Raw genomic sequence first — 12,628 nt, forward strand, 5'->3', positions numbered from 1 at the left:
GGGTCTCTCTCAGTGACTGGGTTCCTTACCCTACCAGGTACCTAGGACAGAACCTCAGCATCACTGGCCATCCTTCCCTGTCCTACCCACACCGTTATATTACATTATTTTTTTAAATTCCAAAATACCCTTGAAATCTGTCCCCTCCACTCCATTTCCACTTACATTGCCTAGTTTAGCCCTTATTACTTCTCACCCAAGGTTCCCTGACCTACATTTCTTTCTCCAATATCACCAAAATTATTTTCCTAAAAAATCAATTAGATCAGTCACACAATACAGAGCTGAAAAGGACCTTAGGAGTTTAATTACTTCACAGATGATGAAATGAGGTCCAAACCTTTGCTAATTCTCCTCCATTTATAGATATAAAAGTGAAATTCCCTAGCGTGGCACCTAAGACTCCTCACCATCTACCTTCATCTTATCTTCCTAGACTTAGCTATACTACACTGGAAAATCATATACTGCAACAAGCTATTCACCATTCCCTGGACATTCTGGGCTCTTCGCTGCTTCTTTTGTGCCCTTGTGTATACTGTTGCCTCCATACAGGTGGCCTTCCTCCACCTCCACTATGCAAAAGCCTACTATCATCCAAGACCCAGGTAATAAGCCAGGATGACTCCCATTCATGGAGCAGGGGACATGGGGTGGGGACATTACTGGCATCTGGTAGAGGCCTGAGATGCTGCTAAACATATTATGCATGGGACAGCTACAACAAAATGTCAATAGTGCCAATGATGAGAAACTCTGGTTTAGATCAAATGATAGCACTGTCATGGTCTGCCTGTTATCACAGGCTATCTTCACTGATAGATTATAAGCTTTTGGGGGCAGTATAACATGTCTTATTCCTTGCCCATACTAGGTGCTTAAAAACTGTCTGCATTTCTTTTTCCTCTCTATGATAAAACTTCTCCTTCGAGATACATTCTTTACACTCTAGTCAGGTACAGAATATTAGAAGCACAAGAATGGAATCATAAGCAAGGGAAAGGAAATAACATTTAACAGACAAGTATGTATCAAATACTGTACTCTGGGATTTATATGGATTATCATGTTTAATCTTCAGGCAGCCCTAGGAGTCGGGGAGTATAATTATAATTGCTAAAATTATTAAACACTTATCACATACTAGGAAGTTTGTAAAGTGCTTTACACACATGGTGTCATTTCATCCTCCCAAGTTTATGAAGTAGATACTATTATTATTCGCTTTTTATTTTATATATGAGGAAATTAAGGCTCAGAGAGGTAACCTACCCAAGATAATATAAGCTAGCAAGTATCTCAACAAATATTTGGACCCAGGAAAGTTGGTCTAAGTCCAAAGACAGTGACTTTCTTCTCAAATACTGGCATTTCTAGCAACTGAATTTCCCTAAAAGGTAAAATACCTGTTTCGGAGGAAGGACAGAGGTTGAGGTAGGAACTTCATAAGCAATTTGAAGAGAGGCTCCTCCCATATCCAGTATCCCTACTGTCCTTCTGCGCCCTGCTGCCAGTTCCTGGGGAGCCTCAGCATCGGATTCTGAAATAAATAAGGGAACAGAAAGGATCTAGTAATTAAAAAACAAAATTAAATCAAAAAGGGAAAAAAAAAAACCAGAACAGAAATCCCTTAAAAAATGAAAAACAAACTGAAATAAATTAATCTAATAATATCACCTATATATTAGAGAATTCTTTTTTTTTTTTTTTAAAGATTTTATTTATTTATTTGACAGAGAGAGACACAGTGAGAGAGGGAACACAAGCAGGGGGAGTTGGAGAGGGAGAAGCAGGCTTCCCGCGGAGCAGGGAGCCTGATGTGGGACTCGATCCCAGGACCCTGAGATCATGACCTGAGCCGAAGGCAGACACTTAACGACTGAGCCACCCAGGCACCCCTATAGAGAATTCTTTTATAACTTAAAACAGTAACTTAAAACATAGCATTTTTACTATATCCCTTATAGAATGTATTTTAATGACAATAGAAGCAAATAGCTATCTCAAACTGCATTTCAGTAGTCTTATTGATAATGATTTTATTAGTAAATTAAGCATATATTATAAAATAAAGCAAATGTTTATATTAATATCTTTAGAAACATAATCGGCATAAAAGAAAAAACATATAAGTATAAAATCAAAGATATTAAGCAATAACCTTATAATTTTAAGTATGAATTGGAACTATCACTATGAAATCATGATTTATTTTTCTCTTTCTAAAAATACATTTTTTCTAGCTCTGTTCACTGAAAGGGCCTAGGAGAAAGGATAATCCAGGAGCAATGAGCACCCCTGGCATCCACAGTCACTAAATATCATTTTTCGATAAAAGAAACCAGGGCTCCTTAAAAAGTAGCTGATGCTAGGTCTAAGGTAGAAAGAATACAAGATAAGCATGGAATACCTTAGTGTGCCAAAAAGCAAGGGAAATAGACTACAAGACTACTGTGATGTTAAAAGGTACAGGAGCCAACTTAAAGGCCAATGATGGTATAATTTGAACACTGAAAAGAATAACGATGTGATGGACTATGATGCATCAAACACATTAAAATCTATAAATTAGAGTAAGAAACTGATCAATCAAACATAACATGTGATCCTCAACCAGATTCTAATTTTAACAAGACAACTACAAATAAATATTCTTGAGACAATAAGGGAAGTCTTTACCTGGGTAGATGGATGTTACATAATATTAGAAATTGTTAACTTTTTTAAGTTTAAAAATGCCATTGCATGTATTTCATTTGTTTTGAAACTCCTCATTGGTGAGAGATATACACTGAAGTACATGAAGATAAAATGATATGTCTGGGGTTTGCTTTTAAAAATCCAATTAGAGGGGCACCTGGGTAGCTCAGTCAGTTAAGCGTCTGACTCTTGGTTTTGGCTCGGTCATGATCTCATGGGTCCTGAGATCGAGTCCCATGTTGGGCTCCATGCTCAGCGGGGAGTCTGCCTGAGATTCTCTTCCTCTGCCCCTCTCCCCACTCGCACTCTCTCTCAAAATAAATAAATAAATAAATAAATATTTTTTAAAAAATCCAATAGGAAAAAAAACCCTGTGCTGTATGGAGGGAGTGTGGGGCAAAAAAACTGGTCAATCACTAATTAGTGTTGAGTCTGGGTACTGGGTTCATGGAGATTCATTTTATTGTTTACTCTACTTCTGTGAATGTTTGCAACTTTCCATATTAAAAAGTTAAAAAGAAATCAAAGAAGGCAAATTAGGACTGGAAAATGAAGCATCTTAAAAGAGTTTTAAAAAGCTAAAGAAAGAAAGAAAAACAACTCCAACATAGCACTTATGTTCTACTGATAGGTTACAACATAAACCTTCAGCGCTTAGAACTCGTAAGATGACAGCATTACTCACCATCCTCATGGTCGAATCTTCCCAAAACAAAGTTGATTCCAATCCATGCATAAACTCCTAAGTAAGAAATATGAAAGTCCTTGCTTAATTCTCTATTGCTATGCCATGTCTACACCTCTTCCCAGGGCCGCTCTTTTCCTCCTTTCCTTGGAAAAAGGTGATGAGAGTATTTTATTCCACACTCTCAGTGTATGAATTTAAAATCTCTTATCTTATGATGCTTTTCCCTTTAAAATGATTTGCATTGTCTAAATTTCCTACAGATGATTATGGATTAATGTATAAAAACAAATGGTAAAAAAATGTGAATCTTGGGAGTTCTGGTTCTGGGCAAGATGGAGTAAGCACACTCCATCCTGTCTCCCCACTGAATACAAATGTAAACTCTGGACGGAATGTATGGAGCACATTTGTGAGACCTCTGAAAGGAAATGATAATGGGCACACTGAGACAGAGATGAGAAGTTAAAGTATCACCAAACTGGTAGTGAATTCTCCATTTTCCTCCCCAGATATCGCCTGGCCTGGACTCAAAAGCAGCTTGCAACACAAAAGGACATACAGGTGTGGCGAGAAAGAAATTCAAGACCTTGCTTTCTGGTCCAAGGAGCATTAAAAGGGACTCCAAAGGCTCAGAAAGAATGGAGGAAAATCCCTTGAGTTTTTTTCCCTTTATTTTGTTCTCTGCTACACCAGGCAATCCTGCAGGGGTAGAGGCAAAGGTTGGGCAGGTACCTAAAACTCTGAAGGACATGAATCCTTTCTCTGACTAGAGGAGCCTTAAGAGTTGGGGAAAATCCCTATTGCTTATTTTTCTCCCTCTGTCCTCTACCATTTAGCCCTGGATACAGATGCAATCATGGGAAATGCACGGCAGAGCAGGTAAATTTAAGTCCTGGCTTTCTGACTGGAGGAGTAAGCCCCAGGGAACCAGAAAGTATTGGGGAGATTACAGCGAGTAAGGAATAAAGTAGTATATCAACTCCTGGGCTCACAACCAAGCTACACATGCATGGATCTCACTCTAAACAATATACCAAAGGTTCTGAGAACTGAACTACTGGCTAGACAACCCATTTTGTATGGGCTATGCCCAGGTTCTATGTTGGCCACTGGGTATCACGCAAACGGGACAAATCCAAATCGCAGTGCCAAGGTTCTGAGAAATGAATCAACAGAATCACAGCCAACAGAAGGCAGGTCAGAACTTGAGGCATAAACCTAACCAGGTCAACTCCCTGCTAAATCAAATAATCAATATTCTCCTTATGATTGAAAAAAGACCCAGAGTCTCATAATGTAATATTCAAAGTTCGGGATACAATATAAAATTACTTGGCATAAAAAGAACTAGGAAATTCTCAACTTATAAGGGAAAAGATACCAACCCCAAGAAGACACAGATGTCAGAATTATCAGACAAAGATATTAAAGCAGCTATATAATCAAGAAATAAGAGCAGTCCTAGCATGAATGGAAGATAGACAGTTTCAGCAAAGAAATAGGATATAAAAAAGAACCAAATGAAAATTCTAGGGCTGAAAAATGCAATATTGAAATTGAAAAAGGTAAATCTTTTCCCTTATGTGAACTGTAACTAGAATGCATGGATTTTCTCTTTTTCAAGAAATGGAAACATAATTTGTCATACAGGCCACATTTGGGCCACATGAGAACACATATTCCAACTCCACTCCCAAAGTGCAAGCTTTTAGGGAAGTATCAGTACTGCACAGTAAAATGCAATAAAGGGAGAGCCTGTAACAAAAGAAAAGTAAGTAGTGATCATCCCGATCACCCCCTAAAATTAAAGTTTCCCCTTACTTTAATAATTTACTTTACATTTGAATTTGGCAAACTCAGTAGACCTCAGAGAAGTATGTATGATTTCAAAACTAAAATTAGCTAACCAAATATCCATTTGGAATCATCACTAAATACTAATACATTCTTATAAACATAGTACTTAGCACAGAGTTAAAAACAAATATAAACATAGGACTTCTAGAAAGCAGCATTCTTCTTTTTCCATTTTTTAAAAATTTAAATTAATTAACATACAGAGTATTAGTTTCAGAGGCAGAGTTCGTGATTCATCAGTCGTATGTAACACCCAGTGCTCATTGCATCACATGCCCTCCTTAATGTCCATCACCCAGTCACTCCATGCCCCACCCCCCTCCCCTCTAAAAGCAGACTCTAAAACAGATACCAACGCAGAATATGCAAAAAAAAAAAAAAAAAAAAAAACTATACAGCAGAATTAAGAAAATTATTCAAAGAAAAATAAAAATCAAATATATAAAGTTATCCTAAACCCCCGCCAGAGAGACTATGCCACAGCTGGCTGGGAGCCAAACCAGTGTGCCCCTCGAGGCCCAGTACCTTCCTGCTTCCCAGAGATCACTTCTGCCTGAGACTGGGAAAAGAGGAAGTCAAACTCCAGCGGTATATCTCTCACTAGATCAGCCAAGATGGCCAGCTGCTTTCTGCAAGAAAAAAAATACATAAAAGTTAATTGTTAAACACTCGTCTCACAATTAGCTTCAACTTGACCTTCTACTCAGACTTGTTACGACTCACTGCTCATATAGCCCATCCACCAGCTGAGCCCTGCTTCTTTTTGGTACCTCTTTTGATTTCAAAGGTTTAAACTGCCTCCAAAGTACATCCTCCTACTTACAGGGCAATATGGTACTATTAATACTTTCCCTTTTTATAATTTTACAATTCAAATAGCGTTAAAAGATGAGACCATGGTTCTGTCCCTCTCACAGGCTGAATATGTATAAGTGGCAGGAAGCTCGGTTTCATAATTACACAATTCCTAACTACTGTGAAGGGAAGCTGTTAGGCTGAGGAACACAATCTCATCTTCAGATCTTACACAATACAGAAACAACGCCTCACGTCACCACACAACGAGCACTGTTAGGTCCACAAGTTTTTAATAATCCTTTACACAAGCTGACAATGAACTTTTTAATCTCCTTTTATATATTTCAAGGGTTGGGATTTTTTTTCCTTTATAAAAATCATATCATTTGAAAAACCCAGATCAGGATAAAAATCCAAAGGTTATAACAATTTGGGGACAAAGTTTGAGTCTTAGTATCTAGGGTTGTTTTCTCCTCTACAGTTTTGTGTTATCAGTGTTATTAAAGAAAAGCAAAGAAACAAAGCTAGAAGTAATAATATGAATCTAGAGAAAACAGTGAAAAATAAGAGCAATTATCCTGGTTTTTTTAAATTACTCATTACAAAAATATTGGCTCAGATAGTTGTCGGCATGACTTAATGGAGAATGTTAACACTTAAAAGTGAAGAATACATTTAAAGTAATAATTTCCCAGGGGCGCCTGGGTGGCTCAGTCGTTAAGTGTCTGCCTTCGACTTGGGTCATGATCCCGGGGTCCTGGGATCGAGCCCCGCATCGGGCTCCCTGCTCAGTGGAGAGCCTGCTTCTCCCTCTCCCACTCCCCCTGCTTGTTTTTCCTCTCTCGCTGTGTCTCTCTCTGTCAAATAAATAAATAAAATCTTTAAAAAAAAATAAAGTAATAATTTCCCAGTATACTGTCAAATACAGTTTCCAAAAAAGCTCAGTTATACATATTAATTTCTTGCAGTAAGAATTTTGTATGTGGAACAAGAGGGACTGTTTTGCCCTCCCTATTGGATATGCTTCTAAAATACCCAAAGAAGAGGGCTTGCTAGTTTTGGTGATGATATGGAAGAACAGGCGCCAACATACGCTGCTGTTTGGAATATAAATTAATGGTATGATCTTTCTAAGAGCAATCCAGGACTATGTATCCACATTTTTAATGTGCTTAACCTTTGACCAGCTATTACACTTGTAGAAATTTATTGCAAGGAAATCATCAGATAAGAATACAAAAAGGAAGAGAATATTGCAGCACTACTTATAACAATGAAAAAGTGAAAATAACCTAAATGCACATCATTAGGTATTGATTAAATAATCTGTGGTATATCCATACAATGTGATACTAGACAGATGTTAAAAGAAATGAGGTCAATATAGATCTATATGCATTGACCTGAAAAGATGTCTGATATATTCTGAGTTCTAATAGGTTATGAAACAGTACATATAATATGATCCCAATTTATATTAAACAATTAAACAAAAAAGTTCTTCATGTACTGCACAGGATTCTCTAAAATTCAATTATTGTTTCTTATTTAGAAAAACTTTTAGTGGCAAAATGTTGGCAATTATTGAAGCTGGGTGGTAAGAAAATAAGGATTCATCATGATCTATTTTTTTTTTTTGATGTTTGAAACTTCCCATAACAAAAGTTTTTTCTTCCCTTAAATATCACCTTGTACTATCTTTGTAATTTTTTAAGTATATTTCCATTACAAAATGAAAATGAGGTAAAACAAATTGTTAGTTCAGGCCTTTGGCAAAGAATAAAACCTAGTGCTAACACATTTCAAAATATAGTCCAGGTGATCTGAACCCATTTTGAATATTGCTCACAAATGCTAATAAATTAGCAAAGCATTAACTATACAAAACAGGTTCTTACAGTGATGGTTGCATTTATGTCAACAACTACGGCTGCCTCAATTGGGAACAATGATTTCATAAGCCCAGGAGAGATCCAGGCATTATTAGAAGAGGTGATCAGAAGACAAGTTAAAAGGCAAGCTCTTCACAAATTCTTAAGATAAAATAAATATTAATATTCAGAGTTTCCATGCAGACAGTGAACATCTTAGACAAATGGAATGGAACTACATAGTAGGTTTTGTCCGGATGGAAACTTCTTTGACAAAGTGAATGCTGAGCGGCATCAGGAGATGAGACAATCCTCTTTTGCTCCAGACCCACAAAACGTGGCCAAACCATCAACCTCCTGGTCGGCTCTGTCTTTTTGACTTCTGAGTCAGCTTTTTCTCTGGCCATCCTCCCCCTTCCTTGGTGCCGACCGCAGACCACTCACAGACCTGTGATGTGGCACTCCTATGTCACCTATACTCTTCCCAGGATTTCTAAATTTTGAACTATGTGAATATTACTTATGTGAAAACTAAAAATCCTAAATTGCATGTGCAGTATGGTTACAACTTTGTAGAAACTACATATAGATGTACAGAGAGAAGGGAATGTGACAAGATGATAGGGCAGTAGGAATATGTGTTTTGGGTTTTTGTTTTTTTTTTACTTTTAAGATTCCTTTAATGCAGCTATAATATTTTAAAATTTGGTTTTAAAAATAAAAACAAAAAATTTTTAAAGGTCAAGATATATGGAAAAATAAGGGGCTAGAAGATCTCTCATTTCCACAAATGGCTATATAAAATAATCTCCTTCTCAACAGTAGCCTAGATAGTAAACCAGTAACCGTATGTTTAAACAGAAGGAAAGAAGTCCACTGAAAGAACTGTGGACATATGTTATCCGGCACATCTGGCATAAGTAGCATGAAGCCCTACATGCATGGCTGAGGTTTTTGTTGTTGCTGGCCAAGATACAAAATAAAACTTTCTGGGAAAGGTCACTGCTATTTACCAAGAAAAAATATTTAAGCTAATAAAAAATACCTGATGCCTATGAGACTTTGAACATTCCAGAAGGATGAATTCTAAGGTTAAGGGAGCTCACTGCCACCCCATGACCATAATAAGTGTGGAGGGGTCAGGGAGGTATTGAAGGGGAGACATCACAAACAAGAAGGGGTGTGACCTACATATAGCCACTGCCTCTTCCTCCTCCTCTTCTTCTAGAGAAGGAAGAGGGATCAGGTGGCAAAATACTGGGCTAAACTACCAAGGTCAAGTGGACACTGGACTGGTTGGGGTTGAAAAAACTGGTCTAAAGCAATGGAGACTGAGCTTGGCAAGCAGCACCAACTATCACCAGGGAGCCAGGCAGTGACAGACAGAGCAGCATTCCTACCAGAGCCTTTCCTACTGGCCTCCAGGTACCCGGTCACTCGGATGAACCTCCTACGACACTTCTGACTATGCTCTCCGTCTAGAGTTCCAGATTTATCACCATCACCATTGCTTCTCAATCAGAACAATCATTACAGCCATCTCACATAGATATCGATCCCAAAGAAGCAAACGACACGAAGCTCTGAACAACGGATTGTGAAGTAATGACGTGCGGGGGTGGCTCTGCTCTCTCTTGAGCAAGGAGTCCTTTAGTGCCACCTGTTAACTCTGTGTGGTATGCCCACAGCCCACCTTCAGACCAGGGAACTACAGAGAACAATGCAAACAGTCAGTCTTGCAACTCTCGTGCCGCCCACTTGCCCGTGTTTTCCAGACCCCGCGTCTCACCTCTCAGGGAGAAGCCGCATGCCTGCGGTGCACAGGATGTAAAGGGGTGTCTCCTTGTGCTTCTTCACAGGCACATGGGCAGCAGCAAAGCTCAGCAGAGGACGAAGGTAATCACTGGCATGTTCTGGGGTGTCTGCCATTGCAGAGATTCCTTAAGTAAGACAAAACACTTTAAAAAGCAGATCACATTGACTCAGAAGACTGATTCTCCATAAAGTTCTGCTTAAGGTCCTAAACGCTTATTTATATGCGAGGATGGGAGCAGCAACGAATGAGATATCCCTTCCATTATCCAGAATCTCAAGGAAAAAATGGGGGGTAGCTTTCCTTCTCCCTCTTCTCTCCTCTCGCATGCCTGCAACAGATAAAAAGAGATTGACAACAAAATATAATCTGATTAGTACCTGGCTTGATTTTTTTAACAACTGGTTGGCTGTTGCGGTCTCTCATCTGTTTGATGTCCAGCAAATCATGGGGGTTGCCATTATGTCTTGGCCAGAAATAAACAAAAATCCGGGAGCCACTGCTGCCACAGTCCACAACAAGGCCATAATTGAGAGTCAGGTCTTCAGTGTCAGTTGCTTCAAGCTCCCCTACTCGAGCCAAATACCTAAGCCAGGCAAAAAGAGATATTGGTATCAAGCATCCAGCTCCACAAAGGCACCACTACTTTAATTCATTTGTTCATGAGTCTTCATTAACCGCCTATATGTGCCAGCCACATGGAACCACACGTCTTAAGGAATGAAACCACACTGACCATAGTTACTGACGTATATATATGAGGCAACAGCTGGTTTGCTCGCCTAGAGGCCAATGGAATCAGAGAACTAAAAGACTCCACCATGTTTGGGGGCAGTTCTGAAACTGGCTGGGGAACCAAATCTTTTACCAACTTTAAAGAACTTCTAGGCCTGAGTAAATAACTGGGTTTTGTTGTTATAAGCCACTAAGATTCAGGGCAGTTTGTTACACACAGTAGTTAACTAAATGAATACTAATAATTTCCCTTCTATCTATCCTTTCTGTATATAAAGAATACTTTGGAATGATTATCACTTAGTATGTGTTTCTAGGTGGTAAAAATGTATGGGGCTTTTTACTTTGTATTTTTTATTGCTAGACTTGCATTAGTAAAAATGTATGTCATAAATACAATAATTATTCTTCTCTACAATCTTTTTTTTTTTTTTTTTAAAGATTTTATTTATTTATTTGACAGAGAAAGACACAGTGAGAGAGGGAACACAAGCAGGGGGAGTGGGAGAGGGAGAAGCAGGCTCTCCGCTGAGCAGGGAGCCCGATGCGGGGCTCGACCTGAGCCAAAGGCAGACACTTAACGACTGAGCCACCCAGGCGCCCCTCTTCTCTACAATTTTTTAAAGTATTTTTTAGTCATAAAAAGAATGTTTATAAAGTATGTATAAATAATAACAATAAAACAATGCCTCTGTACCCAACACCCAGTTTAAAAAATAAAACATTACACTGCTTTAAAAAAAAAACAAAAACAAAAAAGCTTCTAAGCCCCAGGACATCAGTACTTTATGTTGGGATTTTTCCAGATTCTCATTACAAGATATTTATTTGGCTGACAGCAGAAAGATGAAACAAGTAAAGATGTTATCATCAAAACACCAAGGTTTGAGTCTCAGCTCTAGCATTTTCTATGCTATGTGACCTTCAGTAAGTTACCTAACTTCTCTGAGACTATTTTCTCATCTGCAAAATAAGGGTATGGAGTCTCCGCCCTCCGAGAGGTTAGCACCGTGCTGTGCTGCCACTGCTCTTGTTGTTACGTGATGAGCACTGAGAGAGCAAATAGTAGAAGACTCTGGAGAAAAGGGCTGAAGAGTCCAGAAGAAAAGGCGGCTAAGAGTTGGTAAAATGCTAAAATGCTCCTGAGCTCTGAGGCTTTAATAAACATTAAAGTTCACTCAGAACCTGAGGGTCTGAAAAGTACAAACATTGCTGACTCCTCTCCAAAGGCTTCACTTGAAAAGGAGCCCAGTGAGAACGGCTTTGAGATTATATGGAAAAAGAGCTGTTTCTTGGTGCTAAGAATACATACTGCATGGCAGACAGATTAAAATGTCTTGTAGGGGCACCTGGGTGGCTCAGTCGTTAAGGCGTCTGCCTTCAGATCGGGTCATGATCCCGGGGTCCTGGGATCAAGCCCTGCATCGGGCTCCCTGCTCGGCGGGGAACCTGCTTTTCCCTCTCCCACTCCCCCTGCTTGTGTTCCCTCTCTCGCTGTGTCTCTCTCTGTCAGATGAATGGATGGAATCTTTAGAAAAAAAAAAAAAAAAGAGTCTTATGAATTCCTTTAAATTTGATTAAGTATTACTATAGGTTGAACTAATAGTTGAATAAATGCTCTGAAAGCAAAGCTGTGAATTTTTTCAAGTATCACAGCTAAACAACCTTCCTTGTATCTGCCCTAGTCACCCAAAACCATATTTAGGCTAACTCCTAGATCCCCTAGACCCGTACACAGAACCCCTCAGAACTAGGTTTTGTGAAGCCTGAAGCTAGTGCCAATGGGGAGAGGGGTATTCTTTTTTAAGAAAGATTCAACATTACAAATATGAAAGAAGTCCGCACATGTTTGGGGCCTTGATGTGTAGGTATCATTAGCTCTGCAGGAAATCCACCTCTGATCAGACAATAAGCCACATGTCCCACCCTTCAGGACAATCTAGCCCATGTTTACTGGTGATTTCACATTGCTATGCAGACCACAAAGTTCCCTACTTTGGACAGAAAAGCAAACCTGATGAATAGATGAGCATGTAGAAACAGATTGGAAAGAAAAAAGTAGAGCTAAGTACCTTTCCTAAGGTACAATACAAAATAAGGGAAGAACATACATTTGAGCTCCAAAATAATGCTGTAAATTATTACATAGGATACGGTCAGGTAGAA

At 38.9% G+C, this 12,628-nt stretch overlaps 1 protein-coding gene across 2 annotated transcripts in view; it reads right to left on the reverse strand.

The window, feature by feature from the left end:
* Nucleotides 1-12,628, reverse strand: part of ENTPD7 (ectonucleoside triphosphate diphosphohydrolase 7) — a 41,009-nt gene that overhangs the window by 16,637 nt on the left and 11,744 nt on the right. For both annotated transcript variants that reach the window (XM_078077259.1, XM_036116957.2), the window contains exons 4-8: nucleotides 10,108-10,313; nucleotides 9,704-9,854; nucleotides 5,771-5,874; nucleotides 3,386-3,442; nucleotides 1,407-1,540 (exon numbers count right to left, since the gene is read on the reverse strand). In XM_078077259.1, the coding sequence (XP_077933385.1) occupies nucleotides 1,407-1,540; nucleotides 3,386-3,442; nucleotides 5,771-5,874; nucleotides 9,704-9,854; nucleotides 10,108-10,313 (652 nt within the window). The remainder of the gene's footprint in view (nucleotides 1-1,406; nucleotides 1,541-3,385; nucleotides 3,443-5,770; nucleotides 5,875-9,703; nucleotides 9,855-10,107; nucleotides 10,314-12,628) is intronic.

This window comes from Halichoerus grypus, chromosome 7 (assembly GCF_964656455.1).
Source record: "Halichoerus grypus chromosome 7, mHalGry1.hap1.1, whole genome shotgun sequence".
NCBI classification, from domain to species: domain Eukaryota; kingdom Metazoa; phylum Chordata; class Mammalia; order Carnivora; family Phocidae; genus Halichoerus; species Halichoerus grypus.